The 24984-nt window shown below is 40.1% G+C and overlaps 1 protein-coding gene across 3 annotated transcripts in view; it reads left to right on the top strand.

Moving 5' to 3' along the window:
• The window catches only part of LOC149147459 (transcription factor EMB1444-like), a 64170-nt gene that overhangs the window by 26007 nt on the left and 13179 nt on the right, over nucleotides 1-24984 (top strand). For all 3 annotated transcript variants that reach the window (XM_089438105.1, XM_089438104.1, XM_089438103.1), the window contains 2 exons: nucleotides 10866-12941; nucleotides 13112-13213. In XM_089438105.1, coding sequence (XP_089294231.1) covers nucleotides 10866-12941; nucleotides 13112-13213 — 2178 coding nt within the window. The remainder of the gene's footprint in view (nucleotides 1-10865; nucleotides 12942-13111; nucleotides 13214-24984) is intronic.

Here is a 24984-nt window from a genome sequence, read left to right as displayed (position 1 = left end):
CATCATATCCTGTTAGAGTTTGGATTTCAGTAGCAGCGTCCAACTACACTTTGGTGTGATAATCAAAGTGCCATTCAACTATGCAAAGATCCAGTCCAACATCAGTGAAACAAACACATTGAACTACACATGCACTTCATCAGAAAGCTCATTCATGACCATGTTCTTGAAGTGCAATATTGTTCAACCGATGATCAAGTTGCATACATCTTTACAAAGGCTATCACAGAGGTGAAGTTTACTAAACTTTGATTTATGGTTTGAGTTCAGGAAGTTGTCACTAAGGGGGGATAGGCTCTAATGCCTCCCTTCTCCTATTGTGTCATATTTGTACATCCTTCAATCCTATCCCAAGTTGTTCTTAAGGGGGGATGTTAGGATATTCCGACACATAGGAAATAGTTAAGTATAACTTGGTCTAGTGTAGAGTTAGGTAAAGTTTGTTTGTTTACTATGTACTTTTGTAACTTACATTCCGACAATCACGATATGTTCTAGACATGAAGTGATTTGACGGTTCATTCTCTCCTCGGTATTACCGACAATTGATTTGTGGCTTAACACCTGATTGGTCCATGATCTCTATTTAAAGAGCATGGAGGGTCATTTGTAAGGTGACTGTTCATGAGAGAAGCTTATGTAAATTTTCTTTTTTTGACATTAATAAATTGCCTGAAGTGGCTGCGTTGGCTCAGGCCGTGGACTGTTTCCCTCTTTGAGGGTTTTAACCACATCAAGAATACTGGTGTACTGATCTGTGATCTGTTTGTGAGCGGTGTCCTTTGGTGTTCTCTGTAAGGAACTTACCTTGTAAATTCCTACAAGTTTCAATAGCCAGAGCCTTTAGCATGGCCAAAATGAAGGACCATTCAACCCTTCCATATTCCTTCCTGAAGTCTTATCTTCTTGAGTATTGGTGTCAAGACCTAGGCCAAGGAAACATGCCTATTCCATTCCTTCTTAAACAACAATCATGATGATCAATATGAAGCGGCGACTGATCAAGTCCATTTGCTTTGGCTGCACATTGAAGGGACCTAGGAGCTTGTTCGACATTCTTTCTGAGTTGTTTGCAGTGGGTTTGGCAACCAAATTCTGTTTGGGGATGGGTTTGATGATTTATCATGTTGATCATTGTTATTCAATATAGTTTGTAGGTTGTCGTGTTTTGGACTTGTTACCCAACACCTATGGGTAGTATGTATAGGAGATTTTTTTCTTTTTCTCCTAGATGGTTCTCAACCGGCAGCTAGTAGCCCCTTGCAGCCACTAGATAGCTCGATGTGCCATTATCTCTACCACTTGAGCCAACCATATGGTCCCTCGCGCACTCATTATTTGTATGTTTAAAGATGTGGCCCATGACTCTGAAGGTATGGCTTTTCATTGGTGTAGTTGAGTAATTTTCCTTACTTGTCTTGGGAACTTTTGGGCATGGATTGGTGGGGGGGGGTTCAGGGGGCTAGGTCTATACTCTTGTCTCCACTGCCTGATTTTGTGGTTAGCCTTGTATCCTAGTCCCGTGGGGTCTCCTTTATTGGCCATTAGCTTTAGGGTTGACACTACATGGGAAATCTCGATTTTGGTGGCATGGTCACGCTTCTCGACACCTTCCACTAATTTTAGCCCCATTCATCTCTTTTCCCATCTGGGTCCACATGTGTCCACTGGGTCCACATAGGTTTAAGTTTTAACGTCCCCCTTCCCTTGTCCAGAACTTGGGTTGGGCTTGGAACGATGCCGCTAAGGTTGATGTAGCTAAAAAGAAAAGAAAAAGCATAATCTGGCTACTCTTAACAGGGAATGTACCACAAAATGCAAAAGATGGTCGAGACATCCAAATTTAGCTTGTGGACAAAAGCCAAACATGAGCTCTACCCCTTATGCATGGCCATCACTCTGGTTCTTATGGGCCTCAAATGAGCCCCCTCCATCATTAAGCAACCCATGATTGTCTTAACCCCTGGTGGGCGATGAATTGCCCCACCTTAAGGGAGTATCCACTGTTATATATAACACATCATGCTCTCATCCCCTGGAGCCTCGAGTAGTTTTGAAGAAAAAAATATCAAAGGAAAAAGGCATAGGAAGAAGGGTGGAAAAACAAAGGTCGAGATAACTCATGTACCACGATTTGCTGCCTCCTACACTCATATAACCAAGTGTGGGCTTCCCTTATTATAGCTACCCTTGTACCATGACATGTGGTCTGGATGATTCCCCTGATGCCCACTCTGTTCCATCACTATATCGTTTGCCACCTACTACTTGATGGATGTACCATGGACTTGTCACCCCCTTTAAAGGTTGAATACACCCAATAGGGGCTTTGATTAACCCCCTTATTGAGCTTGGAGACACTTGTACATGCCAAAGCCCACTATGGAAGGGCATGCCACCATGAAGTGCCCCATTGATTCCATGACTTGTAAGCTCTTTTACTTGATTATTTTGATGATTTGTTGTATTGGAGGGCAAGGGGACGCATTGGATCTTATGCAGGATTGCAGGTGGGTCTCCATTTGGGGCTTGGTCTCCCTATACAGGGTCTTGGCTCTCCAGAGGGCCGCATTGACACTTGTAGGGTGGGCGTTAAGAGCCATGGGCCTTGTTACCCATCACCTATGGGTAGTATATATAGGATAATTTTTTTCTCCTAGATGGTCCTTAGCCGACAACTAACAACACCTTGAAGTCCCCAGATAGCTCGATGTGCCATTTTCTTTGCCACCTGAGCCAGCCATGTGGTCCCTTGCCCATCTGTTATGAATGTATGTTTGAATGTGGGCCTCCGACCCCAAAGGTATGGCTTTTCATGTTGAAAAGTGTAACTAGGTTCGGTCTTCATAATGGTATGTAATTATGATTTTTGTAAATGATGAAAAGAAGAAAATAAATTTATTTTTGATGCTTGCTTCATGGTTTTCATGAGCAAGTGATTTTATTTTTAGATGGCTCCCATTGAGAGCCTTAGGATTGGTCATTAAAAGTCAAAGAGTCTATGTCATGTATGAAGAGCCCTTCTTGGGTGTGTAACAAATGTATTTGAGTTAATAGGATTGTCTAGCAACTCTCCAATGACAAGCACTAGCTCTCTTCCTCATGTCGGCTTCAAGATTAACACAAAACTCATGTCGGCTCACAGTTAAAGGGACACACCTATTCGATGAACATGTCGGCTCATTTATGGAGGACCAACCACTATATATACCAGGTCAAGGAACTTCGCATAACACAATTTAGAATTCAGACAACTCTGAGATTTTTGGTGATAGTTGCAGTCACGAATCTCAGATATTTTCGATGGAAAATACAGAGTTCGGATCTCTGTGCTAAGGAACATTTTCGGGTGTCATATTACAGTGTGCAGTTTGGGCAAAAGAGAAGAGATAGCGAAGGTTTATCTCCACAAGAAGCTCGGATATGTCTCTATGTAGTCTCGGGCAGTATGAAGTTCAGATCTCTGGGTAGAAGGTCTCATTGCTACAATAGAAAGATGGAGTTCGAATGAAGGTATCTATTCCACAACTAAATGATGTATAAAAGCCACGGTTGGTAATGTGAAAGAGTTGCCATTAAGAGAAGTATTACAATGTCTTGCTAAAGCTGTAGTAAAGACAATTTGGTGACAAAACAGTGATATAGTACAATGCAATCTCAAGTGTGTTATGCTCAAAAAGGAGATGATCTCAGTTTGTAAGAGGAGCTAAAAGGAGGAAGGAGAAGACAGTCAAGAGAGCTAGTTTCTTGATCTTGGAAGCAGCGAATAGGTCAAGGGTCTCGGTCTTGGTATTCGTCAATTAAAAAATCTCCATAAGAAGAGTTTGTGAGGGGTTTCCTCTCAAAGAGTGAGAGGTTTTGGCCTTGGCTCATGCCTACATGTTGTCGCTTGTCTATTTATGTTCATGCATTGGTTACTGTTTGATGAAGAAACACCTAATAATCTAATTGAAGAGGATCCTAATCTAAAGAAGTAAAAAGAATTCACAAGCAGTCACTAATGGAAGAGAAATCCCCTAATGCTAATGCCCTAGATTTCTCAACATTTCATTGGTATAGTTGATTAGTTTTCCATACTTGTCATGGGAACTTTGGGCATGAAATGGTGGGGGGATTTAGCGGAAAAAGTGGGTTAGGTTTGGGCATGAATTGGTGGGGGGATTTTGTGGTTACCCTTGAATCCTAGTCCCGTGGAATCTCCTTTACTGACCATTAGCTTTAGGGTTGCCACTACATGAGAAATCCTGATTTTGGTTGCATGGTCTTGCTTCCCAACACCACCTATATTACTCCCTTTCCACTCATTTGAGCCTCATTCATCTCTTTTGCTGTCCAAGTCCACATGTGTCCACTAGGTCCATATCGGGTTAGCCTCCCTCTCCCCTTGTCCACACCTTGGGTTAGGCTTGGAATGATTCCTCAGAGGTCGATGCAGCTAAAAAGAAAATAAAAAGCATAATTTGGCCACTCTCAACATGAAATGTACCACAAAATGCAAAAGATTGCCGAGACATACACATTTAACACGTAGGCAAAAGATGAACATGAGCCCCAACCCTTATTTAATGGCCATCACCCCCGTTTCTAAGGGCCTTAGATGAGCCCCCCCATCATTAAGGAACCCATGATTGTCCCAACCCTTGGTGGGTGTTGAACTTCCCCACCCCAAGGGGGTATCCATTGCTACATATTACATATCATGCTCTCCATCCCTTAGAGCCCCGAGCAGTCCCCCCATCATTAAGGAACCCATGATTGTCCCAACCCTTGGTGGGCGTTGAACTTCCCCACCCCAAGGGGGTATCCATTGCTACATATTACATATCATGCTCTCCATCCCTTAGAGCCCCGAGCAATTATGAAGAAAAAATTAATCAAAGGAAAAAGGCATATGAAGAAGGGAGGAAAAACAAAGGCCGAGATAACTCATGTACCACGATTTTCTCCCTCCTACACTCATATACCCAGGTGTGGGCTTCCCTTGTTATAGCTACCCAATGTTCTTTAACATGTGGTTTGGATGTTTCCCTCGATCCCCACTCCATCCCATCATCATATCATTTGTCAACTACCTCTTAAAGGATGTACTATGGACATGCCACCCCCTTTAGAGGTTGAAACCACCTAATAGGGTCCCTGGTTAACCTCCCCTTTGAGTTTGGAGACATTTGTACTTGCCAAAGCCCACTATGGAAGGGCATGCCGCCATGAAGTGCTCCATTTATCCCATAAATCGTAATTACTTGATTATTCTAATGATTTGTTGTACTGGAGGGCAAGGGGACGCATTGGATCTTATGCAAGATTGCAAGTGGGTCTCCATTTAGGGCTTGGTCTCCCTATACAAGGTCCTAGCCCTCCAGAGGGCCACATTGGCACTTGTAGGGTGAGCGTTGATAGCCATGGACCTCCACCATAGTAGGTACCACTTCATGGATCCCCAACAATGCTCATTGATGGCTGGTGTTCCACCTTTTGGATGAGGATGATGCACCTGGTCAACCATGCCCATCAAGCTCCACAGTTGCACCACACACTTGTAGGGTGAGCGTTGATAGCCATGGAGCTCCACCATAGTAGGTACCACTTCATGGATCCCCAACAATGTTCATTGATGGCTTGTGTTCCACCTTTTGGATGAGGATGATGCACCTGGTCAAGCATGCCCAACAAGCTCCATAGTTGCACCACACACTTGGCAGATGTTCCAGGATGCCTCTCGCTGCAGATGGATGGTTTATGTCACCACTCCAACCCTTACAAATGGTCTACAAACATATTTGAAATTTTGATGCATTTGGAGACCCATGAGGATGTCCTTGTGCCCCTACACCCACTTGGGAGCACCACTATGTTTGGAGTCCTTTTCTTCGTCATGGCACCCCTTGAACTTGATCAGGCCTCCTCAAAGGCCCAATGACTCAATTTGATGATCATTCGACCCTCTTGAGAGGCTTATTCATGTATTATTGAGCTATTTGGTGGGCTTGTCACCAAAAGTTTTGTTATTATGCACATTATTTTATTTAGGGGCTAAATTAGGCCTAATTAGCTAAATCAAACTCATTAGAAAGTATATAAATAAATGAGAGGGGATTCATTTCTCTCATCATCACTTGGATTGGATTATTCTCTCTTGTGAGATTTTCGCTATTCTTTTTGGAGGACGAAATTGGATGGATGAATGAATTTTGATGTTTGGATCTCTTCGTTTTTGTCTTGGAGCTTCTATATTGGCATATGATGATGATTGGATATACTTGTTCTCACATGTATGTGCTCTTTTAATGCTATTTTGTATTTTTCTTATGTCACATGCATGTTGCTGGGGAATTTCACTATACTAGGCTGAAATTCGCTGAAATATGCCGAAATTGTGGAAATTTGTCTTTTATTAGTGTTGCATGATGTCATGGGCCATGTTTGAATAAGTGAATGTTCCTAGAGATATTTTGTTAAAATTTTATCTTGATAAGTCATCACATATTGCATATCGAAGTATAAATACCTTGAAGCAATTGCTCCATGCCCTAATTGCCATGCGAAATTGTTCTAGAGGCCTCCTTGACCAAGTGAAATCACTCCAAGCATTGGAATCATCTTGACTCCATTTCTCCCAAAGGATTAGGCATTGGTCCTCCATAAGTGATCACCAAAAAGTATAATCTTATCACCTCTCCCTCTTTCTTCTAGGCCTAACCTCCATAGGGGACTTAGGGCATCACATTTCTCACAAATTACCCATCAAAAAAATTCAATCTCTTAGCCTCTACTGTGTCGTTCTGCCTCCTAGGAGCCCTCCAAATTTGAAGCCATTTCGATGGTGGGATCTCAAGATACCTTAAACCCTAGCTCTGAGATTGTTTCTTTCCCTTTGTTTCCCTCAGCTAATGATGTCATTGGGATCATTGTATTAAGATTGTTGAATATTCTTCGTTTGATCCTCTTCTTCCCCTCAATTAGGTGAAGCATACCCTTGATTGATCAACTCCCCCCCTTGACCTAATCTTGGGTCTCGTGCAGTCCCACAACCTTTTGAAGATAATTTCATAAAGACCACTTGGAATCCAAGTTTTCACGAGATCTCTTGGACCATGTCCCTCCTTCACAAACCCTATTTGCAAAACCCTACCCCTTGAAATACCCTTGGCCCTTCTTAGAGAGCTTTACACCTTGCTTCTTAAGTAAGCAAGCCACGAGATTGAGTCTCTCTTGTGAATAGGCCCTTAGGAATCACTCTTTATGTCTTCATTGACTTATTCATCTAGTGATTCCCTTCATATCGGCTCTCCTCCCATCAGTGAAAATCTGTAAAGAGCAGGGAGCTTTAGCTGAGGTGGCAGTGGGCTATTACTCCAATGTTTCCCTTGGCCTAGTAGTTTCCCCTTTAGGATCCCCTCCTAGGACCCCTTCTAGTTTGAGCGGTAACAAGCCTCCACCATATTAGAGAGTACTACATGGATCTCCAACACCACTCATTGATTGCTCGTTTTCCACCTTTCGGATGAGAATGATGTACTTGGTTCACCATGCCCAACCGGCTCCACACTTGCACCATACACTTGGTAGAGGTTCCAGGGCCTGGATGAGGGTGTGTCTCCCTGTAAAGGGCTTATGTCATCATCTTGGCCCTTACGGATGGTTTATAGTCATTTTTGATCCATTTGGAAACCCATGAGGATGTCCTTGTGCCCTTCACATTCATTTGGGGGTAGTACAGGGATTTGCTTGAAAAACAAGGGCCCAACCCCTTGCCCACTATGTTTGAGGCCCATTCTCACATCATGGCACACTCTGGACTTCATTAGGCCTCCTCAAAAGCCCATCGACTCATTTTATTGATCATTCTACCCTCTTGAGAGGCTTATTCTTATGTTATTGAGCTATCTTGGTGGGCTTGTCACCGCAGGATGTTATTATTGCACATTACTTTATTATTTGGGACTCAATTAGGCAAAATTAGGCAAATCAAACTCATTAATGATTGTATAAATAGAAGTGAGGTGATTCATTTTCATCATCATCACTTGAATTGGGTTTTGTAGCTACTTGAGAATTTCACATTCCCTTTTGGAGGACGAGTTTGGATTGCATGGATGAATTTTGATGTTTGGATCTATTTTTCTTGTCTTGGAGCTTCATTATTGGCATAATTTGATGATTGGATATACTCATTTGTACATGTAAGTGATCCTTTTCATGCTTATTCTTGTATTTACTTTGTCACATGAAATGTTGCTGGGATTTTCGCTATACAAGTCTGAAATTTACTATTTTTCTATGCAAAATTGTGGAAATTTTGATCTTTTGTAGCGTTGCATCATTGCATGGGCCATGTATGAATGGGTGAATGTTTCTAGAGATTATTGTTGTTAAATATATCTTGATAAGTCATCAATTATTGCATATCGAAAGATAAAGACCTTAAGTCGCTGCTCTTATGCCCTAATGCCTCGTGAAGTTGCTTGTAGGCCTTCTTGATTGGGTAAATCTTTTCCAAGCACCAAGTTCTCTTTGACTCCATCTCACCCAAAGGATAAGGCACTAATCCTTACATAGGTGATCACTTTTAAAGAATATTTTTCTCACCTCTCGTTCTTTTTCTAGGCTTAGCCTCCATAGGTCACCTAGGGCATCACTTTTCGCCCATTGTAGCCATTAAAAAAGTTCAATCTCTAACTGAGCTAGGGTTTTCTCTAGAGGCCCTCCAAATTTCAAGAAATTCCGATGGACCTTGAGATATAGTAAGCCCTAGCTCAAAGATTGTTTCTTGCCCTAGGTTTCCCTTGGCTAGTGTCCTCATTTGGATCATTTTATTAAATTCTCAAAAGAAGATTTGTCCTTTCGTCCTCTGCTCTTCCAGAATTAGGTCAAGCTCCTCCTAGGTTGATCAACTCCACATCCTTGATCTAATTCTGGGTCCACTTGGTCTCGTGTAGTCCCGCAATCTTACAACTCTAATTCCACAAAAATCACACAAAGGCCAATTCTCCACAAGGATTTTTTGGTCTAGGAAACCTATTGATAAGATATACTCCCAAACCCTAGCCTTATCAATCCTCGTAGCCTTTCCTAGAGAGCCTATCACCTTGCCTTCCAAGCAAGAAAACCATATTACTGAGTCTCTCCTGTGAATGGGCCTTGGGAATCACCCTTCATCTTTTTATTGACCTATTCATTCCCGTGATTCCTCATATTGGGTCTCCTCCCATTGGTGAAATTCTGTAAAGAGCAGGGAGCCTTAGCTGAAGTGACAGTGGGCTATCTCTCTATTGTTGCCCCTTGACCTAGTAGTTGCTCTATAGGATCCCCTCCTAGGACCCCTGCTAGTTTGAGCAGTAACATGACTCAAGAGGCCTTTTAGAGCCTCGCTGTTATGTCTTTATTTTGGATATGTATTGCAGCCAGTGCCATTTTGCTATAATCACCCTTACGCGGTATATGTGAGTAGACTTCACATATTTGGTCTTTAATGAATTGGTTTTACTTTGATGTACTAGAATATATATTAATGTTATGAAGATTTTCATATATTATGTATTTTTTAGTAAATGGGTTCATAAACTGAGTTATCAGCCGATTTTGATCCGAGTCTGGTTTGACCCTCAGTCGATCCCGGCTTTTAAAACATAGCCTTATCCTATACCTTCTTGAAGTCTATCTTGATGAATAGGGCTTTGAAGCCAATGCAACATGCCCATTTCATTCTTTCTACACAAAATCATGATGTCCAAATTGAAGAGGCCTCTGATCAAGTCCATCAACTCTGGCTGCACAATTTTAGGAAAAATATCTTTGATATGTATTTCTAAAGCTTTAAGCCAAGATCATTTAGATCTTAAGCAGTGTGATAGGCATCCAGCTAGTGATGAGCTCCGATGACTACGCTTATCAATATATCTGATCAGTCCTTTGTTGATGTGTTTCCGTAAAAAGGGCTTCTGGAGGACTTCTTTGTAGAGGCTGAGGCCTTTGCAAGAACTGACCAGGAGCCTTCAGGAAGAACTGACGAAATGTAAGAGGCTTGGGCATGGCCAAAATAAAGGGCCACTCAACCCTGTTGTAGGCCTTCTTGAAGTCTATCTTGATTGATAGGGTGTTGAGGGCAAGGGAACAGGTCCATTTCATTTCTTCCCACAACAGCTGTCATGATGTCCAATATGAAATGTCCTCTGATTAAGTTTGTCTGTTCTGGCTGCACAGTTTTAAGGAAAATGTATTTGATATGCATTGCTAAAGCTTTAGGCCAAGATCATTTAGAAGATCTTAAGCAGTGTGATTGGCCTCTAGCTAGTGATGAGCTATGGTCACTAGGTTTAGGAATAAATCTGATCAGCTATGGACTCATTTGTTGATGTGTTCCCCCAATGATTTCTTCTGGATGGCTGCTTTGTATACCCGCAGCAAGTCTGGCCAGACACCATTATTATTTATCTGAACTCAGTTACTCTGTGTAGTATCAACAGCAATGATGTATGATCTGTAGTTTCACATTATAGAAAAGTTGTTTGTGTTGGCAATTTTTTTTTTGTTCCGTTTCAATTAAGGAAAAGCAATTCTATACATGGCTAAGCTTTTAGACTGATATTGTATTTTACAACTAGTCCTGTATAAAATAATAATAATTTAATTTCAAGGTCACTGCCTTGTTTGCATGACAAGGGACAAGGTCCAAGTCAGGATAGTCTTACACCAATTCTCAAGACTGTTTTAGTATGATAGGTGGATAGATAAGGTTTCTTGCTAAGGAACACCGTTTTTTGTTTTAAGCCCTATGAAATCTGTTTCCAGACTACTGTCTTACATGCTTTTATGTTTTATGCTAATGGGTTGAAGACTGATTTGCAATTGTTGTTCACATGCAGATCATGGAGAATTTGGAGTTTGTACACCGTGTAAAAAAATTGTTTGGTACACTTCAAAATGTTCCAGGAGCATTTCTCCCTGATGGTATCCAGGATGCTGTGAGTGGGAAGATTCAAGCTCCTGTTTTTTCAATGATGCCTATCTCACTAAGTTCATCTGGAAATCCAGCCTCATCAGGTGTGATAAAGGAAACTTCGTTCCAAAACCAATCTAATCAGGTCACCGCAAAATTCCCAAACTTGGGTGTTCTAGATCAATTTGCAAGTCCTGTAGATCTAGTGGAGAAGCACACGAGCTTGCCTTCTCAGACCCTGCCTTCACCTTCTACGGGAAATTTTGACTCTTCAGTTGAGATGAAGAACAGGGTGTATCTAAACAACATTTTAACTCGTAAAATGGGTGATAAAAGAATTTTGCAGTCAGCTTCCAAGGATGCGTACCCTTTTAAAGGGCACTTGCAAACAAACATGTCTTTGTCAGTTGCAAGCAAACATGATAATCAGCAGCCATTATTCAATGGTTCAGGGAAGACATTGATGGAGCAACTGCAGTTTCAAGGGAACAGGGCATCAGATTACCAAGAAGAGTGTATCTTGAACCCTTTATTTGGAAGTGATGAAGGTTCTAATGTTGGAAATTTGTGCCAGGACAGTTTCATGGTATCAGTTGGGGCTGATGGGCTCCTGGAATCTGCCCTGTTCAATTCAGGCAAATCACAGTTGACAGACTTGAAACAAATAGATGTGCAACACCCCTTTCCAATATTTCAAGGTTGTGCTGGTCATTCTGGATACTGTTCATCACCTTCAAGCTTAGGAACATGCAATGCCAAGAAAACAGAAATGGAGACAATCCCCATGCATGTGCCTGTGACGGATGCTTCTTATAATGTTTTGTCATGTTCTGCAAATATCAAAACATCTGCCTGTGATCCTAGAGTGTCCTCTGATGCATCATGGAGTCATACGGCTGGTCATATAGAAACAAAACCGCTACAGGGTTTAGGTAAGAGTTTTATGCCTTCTCTTGGGGATGATGTGCTTTCAACATCTAACACACCTGGAATAAATCACCGATCCATGATTGGAATAAATTACCAACCTTGGCATAAAGAGTTCTTATCAGATTTGCCTGGGCTAATTCAGACTAACAATGCTCATAGGTTGAACACTGACAAAGAATGTTCAGAAAGTTTCCTGCCTGGCATTGGCAAGATTTCTGCTATTCCTGCAGATAGTGATAAGCCTGGTGGTAATGGCGACTCTGATAACTGCAGCAATTGGCCCTCTAAAGAACAAGATGACAACGCACATGCGTTTGTGCATGTACCGTCAGGTGCTGAATTACTTGAAGCATTAGGGTCGCCTTTCAAAAAAAGAAGAACATACAAGGGTATGTGGAATGATATGTTATATCATGGACAAGATGTATGCAGTTCAAATTTGGGAACAGAAAATGTTGGAATCTCTCATAGGTCAGATTACCATTCTGAGTTGGATATGTCTCAGAGTTCAGATGTATCTGTAGTTAATGCACCTGAAGGGTGGTTTTTTCCTGATTCCAAATCTGAAGATCTTTTAGATGCTATTGTTGCTAATGTTTGCCCAGCGCCTAACCGAGGCACAGTTGACAATATATCCTCTAGAACTATATGTTCAAAAATAACAAACTCGAACTCTCTTCATTGTGCCTCAGTTATGCCGGACTCTATCTCAGCAGGACAGTTAAGTGCCTGTGACCAAAAAGAGTGCAAGGTTTTGAACATTTCCCAGCCTAGAAAATATGCAGATTTCGAAAATGATCAGAACTCAAATTTTTCTTCAGAAGTACATGATGATGTAAGTCTGAAAAGATCTTCAAATGAATCTTCTACAAGTGCACAGCTCAAATCAATGGTTACTGAGGTTCGGTGTCAGAACCGAGGACTTCCAGAAAGGAAAAAGCTTGAAGAACCTATCAAAGTAAATAGGAAAAGGTCTAGGCCTGGTGAAAGTTCTAGGCCAAGGCCCAAAGATCGGCAGCAGATACAAGATCGTGTAAAAGAACTACGTGACATTGTCCCAAATGGAGCCAAGGTAACTGTTTGATATTCTCTTGTTGTCTGGTTTACTTGGTTTATTTTTCTTTTTCTCATTGGGACCATAACTGTACAACTTTTTAAGTTCAAAAAGTGGATGGGGTCTCAAAGGAGGAACACTGGAAATTAGTTGCCTTACTAATATAAGTTTTCGAATCAATACCTCAGTGCAGTATTGATGCTTTACTTGAACGCACCATCAAGCACATGGTTTTCTTACAGAGTGTGTCCAAGTATGCTGATAAGCTAAAACAAAGTGGCGAATCGAAGGTAGTGTTCCTTTGATTCTCTATTAACTATTATGAGCATTTCTACTTGGAAAGTAAGTTATTCACTTCAATTTAATTTGGAATAATCTCTTTAAGTTTGTGTGGTCAGTTATGTTATAGATTTATACTTATTGTTTGTCTAGAACATGCTTTCATTGTAACTATGCTGGTGTTTATGAATGCATAATCTGAACTATTATTGCGGATGTAGCTAGCTTCCTTTCTATGATGCTGAATATAATTAACAACAAATTCTTTGATCCAGTTCTGAATCTTCAATTTACTATTTCTCTTGCCTTCTTAAAAAATGCCCATTACCATGTTGAAAATTTAGCTTGGAAGGTGATTCTGCATTGGTCAAGTATCATGACATGCAGTGAATCACCAAAATTCTCTCACAGCAGAATTAATTAAATATTCCCTAAGTTTGGACCTTAGGCATAGAATCAATAATTTAATTTTTGATTTTAGTGGCCACCTTTTTTATAAAGTTAAGAGGTCAACGGAAGATTGTATTGAGACCATTGATCTCAAGTGTGGAGGTGCGATCTCAGCTCTCCATCACTTTGAAGATTAGGTCAGAAAATTATAAAAGAGGGAAATGCGCTGTTGGAGAGTTTAATTTGATTTGGCACAAGGGCTGGCCTTTCAGCAGAGGCAGGTAGTCGAAGCTACAGCGAAGTGTGATAAACAGAGAGGCAAATTTCAGGGGCAGTGAGTAGGCCTGAGGAGGCTAAATTATCCAAGCCATACGGGTTGATTTAGAGGAGCAGAAACAGACCAATTAGACATGGCTGAGTCAGGCAAATCGATTGGGCTGAAGGGGGCCGAGTTGCTGGGCCAATTTGACTGGGTCGTACAAGGCCAATTTTTAGTGAGCCGTACAGATTGATTTGGCTGGGCCATTCAGGCCAAATCCCACGGGGCCGTACAACTAATTCGCTGGGTCAAAGGGCTGAAAATTTTTGGGCAAATTTATTCTGTATATTTCTAAGAAAATATTTGCTGTAATCAATTTTGTAAATTTGAATAGAGAGCCCAAGTTTGCTAGTTTTCGCCATATTGGGGTGCCCAGGGCAAAATTTGTGTCAAATATTTTTATTTGCCTGTTTTATTGTTTGTTTATTTCTGTTGTGCATACCGAGTTAAGAAATCAAGAGTATTTATTGTTATAAATAGACAGCATGTGAGAGGCAAATCATAAACATAGCAAGTTCATTGAATCTTTTCTAGTGGAGAAGAATTTCAGCTAAAGAAGGAACCTGTTGTCTTGGTTCATTGTCATCTTTTCATCATCATTTCTATCTCTCTTCTTGAGGGCGTACGTGTGAATCTGTTTGACCGAGTTTGACCAGGTTCTTGGAGGCCACACATGTGAGATGTTGACTAAGTTTTGTTGCTGCAAGTTGACCGAGTTTGACTGCTATTTGATCGATAGTTGACTGCAGGAAGGTCACACATGTGAGGGTTTGACCAACTGTTGTTTGATCACAGACTTTGACCAAGGCTGAGAGTTGACTGCGGGCAATTTGACTAGGTTAACTAGCATTGACTTTCGAATTTTGACTGGTTTGACCAGGTTTGATTGGTATTTTGACTTACATATTGGCATAGATTTCTGGACAAATTGCTGATTTGTAAACTTCGCTGAAAAGACAATTTCTCCTCAATAAAAGATTGCTGGGTTTTCTCCCAAGGTTGGGTTTCTTAGTTGAAAATTTTTGTGTCTATTGTGCATGGCTGTGTTTTTATATGATCTTTCTTGTTTCCGTTGCATTGATTGTTGAGATTTTCTGAATATAATTATTCAATGATAGTGGTGGCATAAGAAATACTGTTTGAAAATCATTAGGAAGTAATTATTAGGCAAAAAATTGTATTCCATTGTACTTGCCAAAGAATTTCAACTTGGTATTAGAGCTTTGTTGAAAGATCAACCATTTAACAACCTCAGATTTCAGTATTCATGCTGCTTGTATAGGTTTCAGTTCTCTTATCAAAATGGTGCACAATCTTAGGGTAGAAGACAGGTTGGATGGTGCTACTAATTTCAGATATTGGAAGACCAGGATACTCCTTGTCTCGGAAGAAAATGATATTCAGAATTATGTGAAGGAAAATGTCGTAGAACCAGCAGGTCCCTCGGGAGAAAGTCTAGCATAAGAAGAATGAAGCAAAGGCTAAGAGGATCTTGATAGATTCCATTAAGGACCACTTGATTCCACGTGTTCTGAGTTGAAGACCTACAAAGAGATGAATGATGCTTTTGGGGGGGGGATTATTTGAGAGCAAGAACTGTTGATTTTTCAGAGATTTCTTAAATTCATAATTATTTCCAATGATTCTTCTTTCAATTTAACATTTATCATTAAGCAATTATACAAGAAAATCATCAACAGTAGAATAATAATGCTAGTAAGAACATTGAAGAGATAACCAAACCCAAGTGACACAAAATTACCCTGGGAAAGCACCAACAGGGGAAAAACAGAGCAACTCTTCCTTGGAGAAATCATCAAGTTTAATAGAATGACTGATCACTCTGGTGTATTCTCCAAGTGACCCTCAAGCCTCCTCTTTACTTTTCCCGTTGACATCTCAATGGCCGAGATTAAGTCTCTAATCAACGGCTAAGATTAGATCTGGCTTGATCCATGTCTTTTGGACCACTCTAACACAAATTCATATTAATACACATTAATATTTTATTTTCCCTAAATTTAGACTTAGGGACTCCATTAAAAATATTAATTATTTTAATATCTCCTTATCTGTTTAGAATCTGCCCAAACCCTTTTTGGGTATTGGAGATCTCATGTGCCCCAACCTCTCCACCAAATTTCATGGCTAAAGCACATCCGATGCTACCCCAAATCAACACTCCCTCTTAGCGAGGACTATGCTCTAGCAGTACCCCTCACTAAGTATTACTCTGATCATCCGGCATCGGTACCTGTGTTGATGCTAGGCCTTCTTGCTCACCATCCTCTGCATTGCTGCCTCCTGTACTGTTGCCCATGGTTTTGCCACTGCCACTGTTGCATCTGTACGACAACTCCCTCTGCATCTATGTTGTTGCTGGTCCTTTCTCCCAGCACTGCATCTACACTGCACCTCCTCTCATCATGTTGCATCGTGCTGCCCAGTACTGCACTGCAACTCAGTTACTGAGAAATAAGTAATTGATCTCCCTGTTGGGCTAGAAACACCCACTGACGCTGAAGCTCCCTCTGTTGCTGACAAGTGCTCCCTCTCTCTGACCTCTGCGCTGCTACAACAACTCCCTACATCTCGCACCGTTGCACACCTCGCTGTGCCTTCCTGCACTGGTGCAACACTACTGTGCCTCTCGCACTGCTGTAGCTTGCTAGCTCTGCGCTGTCTTGGGACTCTTGCACTGTAGCTCTCTCTGCCGCTCCATCCGCATCCGTATCTACCTACTCAGCGAGTCCTGCTACTCCTCATCGGGGCTCCTGTAGCAAGGTCTAATCCAAGAGGTTGGGTACTTCAAGGATCTTGCCCCTCATCGCCTATATTCCTCCCGACTACAGCTCGATGTCTCCCCACTTCTGCTCAAGTAGTGCGTGTGCAATGACTACAACTCGATGTCTCCCCACTTCCGCTCAAGTGGTGCGTGTGCACTCATGGCATAGTCATCGTCTGCCAAAACTTCCTTCTCTGCCCTTGCTGGCGCTGCCTTAGCCTCGAAGACTCTCCCTTACTCTTCTTCCTTGGGCACTGGGTCGCATAATGACCCATCTCCCCACAGTGGAAGCACTTGATCTTGGAGAGATCTTTCTTCTTTAGTTTCTCCTGCTTTCCCTTAGATGCTAGGGCCACATCCTCCTCCTCCTGTTGAACTTTGATCCCTTTGTTGTTGCTACCTGTCTTCGACTGCCGTCTGATCTCTTCCTGGCAAAGAGCTGCCCACATCTCGTCCCAAGGTAGGAGAGTCCCTTTGCCCAGGATATTCTGGACAAACACTTCCCAATCTTCTGAGACAATATTCAGGGCTGTCCTCACCATAAGCTCCTGATTCGGTGTCTCTCCTATAGCAGTCAATTGGTCTCGGATCTCATTCAGTCCTCCAAGGAAGGTGTCAATCGATTGACCCTTCTTCATCTGATACGACCTCATCTCATTCTCGAGCAACATTCTTCTCTCCACAAAAGTATGTTTGTACAGGTTCTTGAGAGCCTCCCACATCTCAACTGCCGTTTCCTTCTCGGCTATATGTGGTACCACATGATCCTTGACCCCGTCAAGGATAATGCATGTGGCCCTCGCCATCGCCTCTTCGTACTTGTCGTTATCATGGGGTCGACTGGGATAGCTATAACCTTCAAGGCGAAGTTCTTGACACGATTCCTGTCAAGCACTGATAAGATTCTGGCCTTCCAGAGTGCGAAGTTCGATGCTCCGTCCAGTCTATCCTGGTCTCTTACCCTGTGAAGTGCCATGACGCTCCTCTACTTCCGTATTGGAAGTTTTCTGTTCGTCTCTACTTCCCTCTGAGTCCTGATTTCCCTCCTAGAAATCCTTCTGCCGCTTGTCGAGATGCCCCCTCCTTTGATCGTCTTGTGCGACTGCACTGCTGATCTAGGTTCCTCCACTAGAAACCCTCAGTAACAACTCCTTTGACCGTGTTCTGTCAGGTACTGTTCTGACTACAGTACCTCACCAGCTCCACTCTGCAATATTTCTGCAGCCTTATAGACCCCAACGACTGCCTCTCTGTGAAGTGCGTCATCCCCTCTCTGCCTCACACTGGTTCTATGTCACCCCAGATGGGTCTACGTCAGCCCTGGGATGCCCTGCGTTAGCCCTTTGGCCCTTTGCATCAGCAACGCTGGCCTCTCTGAGGCTCTGCGCAGCTCCCGGCTTCTTCTGCGTGGCTTTGGCTGGCTCTGCGTCACACTTCTTGGCTTCTGTGCTGCTAGAAACAACTTCTGTCACCTTGGGACCATTGTTTTCTGCTGCTATTGCTCCGCTTGGCTGATGTCTTTTAGTCCTCTTGTGATCTGCAATCACGCTCTGATACCATGTTGAAGTTTCTAAGTTTACTTAGTTTAGAAACCCTTCATGCACCTTTTTTGATTTATTCCTACCGACTTGTTATTTTCCTTTAACAAGTTATTTACAAAGTAAATATTGAAAATAACCACCATTGCATGCTCAACATATTACAGATTAGCAACTAAAATAAACAAGAACAAACACACCACATGACACCATTATTTTTGGACCAATGTCCCGGAAAAACCCAATGCGGGAAAATCAGTGCAACTATTTGAGGGTTTTCTTATTAAGCAATATCAGAGTACCATTTGGGTGCTGAAATTGGCCTACCCAATAGAGAATTTCCTTAGCAGCTATACCTCACAGTTTGAGAGAAATCTCTTGGCTGAAACCTCGGAAAATCCTTTCGGCAGCTCCTCAGCACAAAAATTCTCTGCAACCCCCACGTCTACCCAATTTGGACTGCGTCAGCCCCTCTCTGCCTCACGCTGGCCCTGCGTCAGCCCCAGGAGGCCCTGCGTCAACTTTCTGGACCTCTGCGTCAAACGCGCTGACCCCTCTGGTGCTCTGCGCAGCATTTGGCTGCCTCTGCGTGGCCCTGCGTGAGCCCTTGCTGGCTCTGCGTCACTCTCCTTGGCTGCTGCGCTGCTCTCCCGACACAATCTCTAGCTTCTCTGTTTCTCTGTACTCAATGCCCTTTAGTTGCTCTCCTGATCACTGATTCTATCTCTCTTAGCAAACTCCGCTATAGAGAATAGAATGACTGATCATTCTGGTGTATTCTCCAAGTGACCGTCAAGCCTCCTTTTATACTTTTCCTGTTGACATCTCAACAGCTGAGATTAAGTCCCTAATTAACGACTAAGATTAGCTCTGGCTTGATCCATGTCTTTTGGACCACTCTAACACAGATTCATCTTAATACACATTAATATTTTATTTTCCATAAGTTTAGACTTAGGGACTTTAATATCTCCTGATCTGTTTAGAATCTGCCCAAACCCTTTCTAGGTATTGGAGATCTCATGTGCCCCAACCTCTCCACCAAATTTCGTGGCTAAAGCACATCCGATGCTACCCCAAATCAACATGTTCTTCCATTCTTTTCATCTTTTGCTACAACTCGACAACATTCATCATGTACCTGCAATCCTTACTTGAAGGGCATGGAAGAACAATCACAACCAAGCAAGATATACAAAGACAATAAACTAATAGAAACAACAATGATAGTAAAAAGTAAGAAAGAGAGATATAAAATACTTATCTTTTGACAACATGTCATCTCTCGCTTGATCTTAGCCTTCTGTCATCCAATTGCAACTACATCATCATCATGATATCATTCCTCTCTTGTACGATCTAGGGTTTCTTCTTTCAATGGAAATGTCCAATCCTAGGGTTTGTCCATAAACCCTAGGGTTTTCTTCTTCAAGCCTTGTGCTTACTAGGGTTTTACAAACCCTAGCTATCCAAAATATCTAAAACACTAGACTTGTTTGCACATGTGATGAAATACAATAAGAAATTAATAGTTGTTTGTGGTTTCCCCAAACCAAGTGGCTCAACTTCTTCTATCTATATATATATATATATATATATATATAGAAAGAGATCCTTTGTATCTTCAAGCTGACATCTTATTTGATGTGTTTACACTTCTATCTATGCAACATATCATAACGTATATAGACTTGCATCTTCAGTGCTTACTTAATTCATTCTTGACCTTATCCAACACTTCAAAGCTGTATGTAATCAGGCCATATCATGTTTGAACTTTGAACATTGCTTCAATCATTAGCAATTACATTCGAGCCTTTCAATCCAAGTGTTTGAAGTACATCATGTTATGCAAATTATACATCTTCCTTGAGATGAATTTGGACTTCAATTTTAAAGAGTAGTTAGACCTATTCTTCACTGTAACAACAAATGTTTGAGATTATCAAATAATTTTGCTTCCTTTACGTCATCAACCTTTGAATATTCGAAACATAGGAGAATGTCTTCTTTGCAAATTCCATTCAAAAAAGAACTTCAAAGATCACATGATATTTCGTAGATCTGTACAAAGACCTTGGTTTTGCAAGTTCACTTTGTCTCATATTCTGCCTATTCAAACATGAATCATATTGAGAAGGTCAACACGTTTAAGGATAATATGAATGCTGGCAATTTTTCAATCCTTTTTTTCATACAAAGTCTTCAGTGAGTATTTTCACAAAGACTTTAGACTTTCAATGCATTTTCTCTAAGACTTGAGACTTTCAATTTTAACTCCTGAGATAACGCATACTTGCCAATGCAATCAAACTTCATTTGCGTCAAATTTGAATGAACCAATTTTCTTCTAGTATTCATGGTCTTAGTTCCTTTCCTTTGAAGATTTTTCCAGCCTTGTAGTAAACCAAAATAACAGAGAACTAGAAGCATCCTTCCTTGGTAATGAGTATTAGCACCTTCTATTTGATTGAAAACAATAGGTCGACTGTACTAGAGATAACAAGGTGGAGACCTCGAATCAATATTAAAGATAGGAATGTTTCTAGTTGACATTAGTTGCAAAGTCTCAGTCACCTTAAAGATCATTTGACCTTAGACAAAGCTATCTTCTATGCTCATGACTTCTATACATTCTTAATGACTCTTCCTTTTGAAACGATAATCACAACCTTTTGAAACGATAATCACAACACACAAATTGTATTGGCAATGGATTTATTGAGAGGTCACTTAGCCTTCTTTCATAAGTTACTAGGATATCCTTAACTAAGGTTTGATCTGAAGAATTTCAGCATTTGAGATTTATGAAAATTTCAGATCTAGACACAAAGGCTTTCGTCACAAGTTTATGTCTTGTCAAACAAGAATTGCAAACACCCTAAAGTAATTATTGGTCTACAAAGATAAAGTATTGTCTTTCTCATTTTGAAGATAATTCAGACCTTATCAGATCTGAGATGATCGGCTTAAGGATTTAGAATTGAGGCTGATTTGAAACAGGTTCAGATAGAGACTTGGAAGAGGTTAGAAACTCTTCAAAAAATTTGACTTGATGAGGTTATGTTAGAAAATTTTCTAGAGGTTTCCACCTACAAATCCTTTTGACTTGTGGGAACTCGGTCCTCCTTCGAACACCCTTACTGACCTTTTGTCCCTCCTTCCACAGAGAGTTAGGGCTTTGGCCTTCACACAGTTTAGTAATAAACACGATTTAGATGGAACCATACCACGACCAAACTTAGAAGGAGAAACTCAACCTCCTCCTTTTGACAAAGCCAACCTTATTGAACTCCGGAACTCATTATTTGGCTGCTCTTCTTACCATAGCTCTGATACCATGTTGATTTTTCAGAGATTTCCATAATTGATAATTACTTCTAAGGATTCTTAGTTCAATTTATCTTATACCACATTTTTCATTAAGTAATTATACAAACAAATCATCAACATTAGAACAATATTGCTAGAAAGAACATTGAAAAGACAACCAAACACAAGAGACAAAAAATTACCCTTGGAAAACCCTAAACTAGGGGAAAACCCAACAACCCTTCCTTAGAGAAATCATCAAGTTTAACAGAGATACATCAATTAAATTCAAGGTCAAATAGACCAACCAAATAGCTAGGTAACACCTGGCCAGCTGCCCTCCAAATAAGACAACAAATTCGTTCTTGTATTGGCTCCACAAATTTGATCTTACTTTCATCCACGAATTTGTTCCTTCCTCTCTATCACATATCTGAAATTTCTTCCTTTGCTTGCTCAAAATCGTCCTCTTTTGTGGCCTCAAACTTGTCCTATTTTGCTTCAGACTTGGCTGAATTGATGTGCATCAAGGAGGATGAAATGGAATGTATATATATAGTCAAAGAGAGGCTGAATGGGTGCCTCTAAAGGCTGGGCCAACATGATTATTTGAAAGAGCCGACTTGTCATTTTAGGAGGCCGACCAGGTCATTTTGAAACCAGACTTTCAAATTTAAAAGTTCAAATTCTTTTCTTTTAATTCAAGCAGGAAGAGCATGCTTTGCAAAATACATCAATGACTAGAATGAAAATTATGAACACTGACCATAGCTACAAAATTCAACAAGAACACTAGTAGGAAATTGGCCTTGAGGGGTCTATTTTGTTGTATCACGATGTCCAAATCGGATTTAGTTACCACTTATCTCTTGGGAATCTCACAGTTGAGACATCAACTTAAAGCCGTTGGAGATACTATTAATGATGCCAAACTTGTTACAATGACTCTTAATGGATTTCCTTCTTCATGGATGTTTGTGCACGAGTTGAGCTGCTCAAGTTTGATCAACCTTGCACTGATTATGTCCAAGAGGAGGCTTGATGGTTGTCCAAGAACAACTTGCAGAGACCTCAGGATGGAGACACTGAACCCTGTTATGAATATAATTCATATAAAAATAATAAATATAAATATAAATATAATAATAATAAATAATAATTAATTAACTAATTTTTAGTTAGTTAGTAATGAAGAGTCATGTCTTAGAGACATGACCATTCATGAAAGGGCACCTGGTTAGGGTATGTAAACAGACCCTTATTCTCATTTGTAATCATCTCCTATCTCATATCAATTCTTATACAATATTTAATATACAATTACATGTCTTACAATGGACATTTATGTCTTTGAAGTATTTTAAATATTTCTGCTGCGTATATGACATTTGGTCGTTACATTGGTATCAAATCCATGTTCGCTAATCACTAGGCCTTTGGCCATCAGCCTCCCGTCAACCTTGTGTTGTGTAATTGAAGCGTTTCACTCGGAGTTTGGAGATTCTCCATATCACCATTTAGGTCTTTGGCCCCAAAAAATTAAATAAAAATAAATAAGACCTTTGGCCATTGACATTTCAATTATTCTAGTAAAAAAAAATAGTTCGATGTAAATTTTGAAGGAGAACATTCGTATATATAAAAAGGCTCTACATTATTGATAAAAAGTGAATGATAAAGTCAAAAGGGAATCTTTCCAAATATCTTTAAAACTATACGTAAGAGAAGGAAGAGTAGATAAGATTATCTTGATTCTTCATTAAGTAGTTTACAAGCTCATGGTTTTAGCAACCCATGGTATTTTCAAGGTAAAAGAAGAACAAAAGGAATACAAAATCTTTTTATGTGAATGGTAAGTTTTCTTTTACATGGAGAAAATTAACGAAGTCAAAGACACATAAGTGGACATATATTTTATATTATACCTCAAAGAGGTGAATAACAACGTTTCACTAGGGTTTTAACTTTTCAAAAAAGAAAAAAATATTATAAATATATATAGAAAAAAATTATAAAAATAAATAAAATAAAACAAAATAAAGTTAAAAAAGAAAAAGAAAAAGAAAGTTAAAAAAAAAGAAAAAAAAGAAGAAGAGAATTGTTGAGAATATATATATATATATATAATTAGAAAAGTTAAATTACCAAGGAAGGTTATCAAGTCAAGAAAAATGGAGCCTAATTCGAAAATAATGAAGCAAGTAGTCAAGATGACTCCCACACAACAATCACTATTTTGGACTAATCTCCATTGTGTTTAGATGAAATTGGATATACTTGTATTAAAAAAAATGCATATTAAGATGTCCAAGGTGTGGAATTAGTACCGAAGAGAATAATGATAATGAACATATACAAATAAAACAATTAAAGGAAGAAATCACAAAACTTCAACAAAAGAACGAAGCATCAGAGAAGAAATATAAAAATGTCGAAGATCAGTGTCATGAAAAATCAATAGAAAGTAACGAGGAGATGTTGCGCCTTAGAGACCATACCATAATAAAAAATTGGATATACTTATATTAAAAAAAATGCATATTAAGATGTCCAAGGTGTGGAAGATCATTTAGTACCGAAGAGAATAACGATAATGAACATATACAAATAAAACAATTAAAGGAAGAAATCACAAAACTTCAACAAAAGAACGAAGCATCAGAGAAGAAATATAAAAATCTCGAAGATCAGTTTAATGAAAAATCAACAGAAAGTAATGAGGAGATGTTGCGCCTCATAGACCATACCCTAATAAAAAATTATTTGAGCAGGTCAAGAAACAAAAATTAAAGAAAGAGAATGAAAGTTCTAAGGACAAATTCAACGAGAGTCTATCGAAAAAGGAAGAAGAAAATTTGCATTTAAAAACTTTGAACCAAAGGTTATTAGAACAGAGAAAAAATAAAGAAAAGGATACTTAGTGCAAAGTTGACAATTTAGAAAATGATGAACTTTTACGTCTAAAGGAATCATAACCAAACCCTTTCTATGCAAATAAAGAAACTAAAAAGTGACAAAAAATCACTAAATGATGAGTTAGAACAACTTACTCAAGAAGAACTATTGAAGTCTCTAGTCGTAAAAGTCCAATCTGAAGGTGAAAAAAACAAATACCGATCCAGTCGAAATTGTAATTCAAGCAGAGGATAAACCTAATGAAGTGAAGGCACATGCAAAAGTTGCAGTTCAAACGATGGACATTCAAAATGATGATTCTGTAGCCATCTCAACAACAACGCCTGAAGGAAATCAGGAAACAACCACTAACATGATAAGGGAAAGTCCAACCAGAAGAACTATATATCGACACCCGAATCACAAGAGAAGACTTTCCAATCAATCTACGTACCAGTATCACTCAGAACATAAACTACAAATTGATGTTCCCAAGAACATTGATGTTTACAGAATCCAGTCCTACGATAACTATTCATCACA

This window comes from Pinus tabuliformis, chromosome 9 (genome assembly GCF_031772625.1).
Source record: "Pinus tabuliformis cultivar Carrire ecotype Pingquan chromosome 9, CPIR1, whole genome shotgun sequence".
NCBI lineage: Eukaryota > Viridiplantae > Streptophyta > Pinopsida > Pinales > Pinaceae > Pinus > Pinus tabuliformis.
Note: the sequence above shows the minus strand (reverse complement) of the source record. Positions and strands in the feature narration are given on the sequence as shown.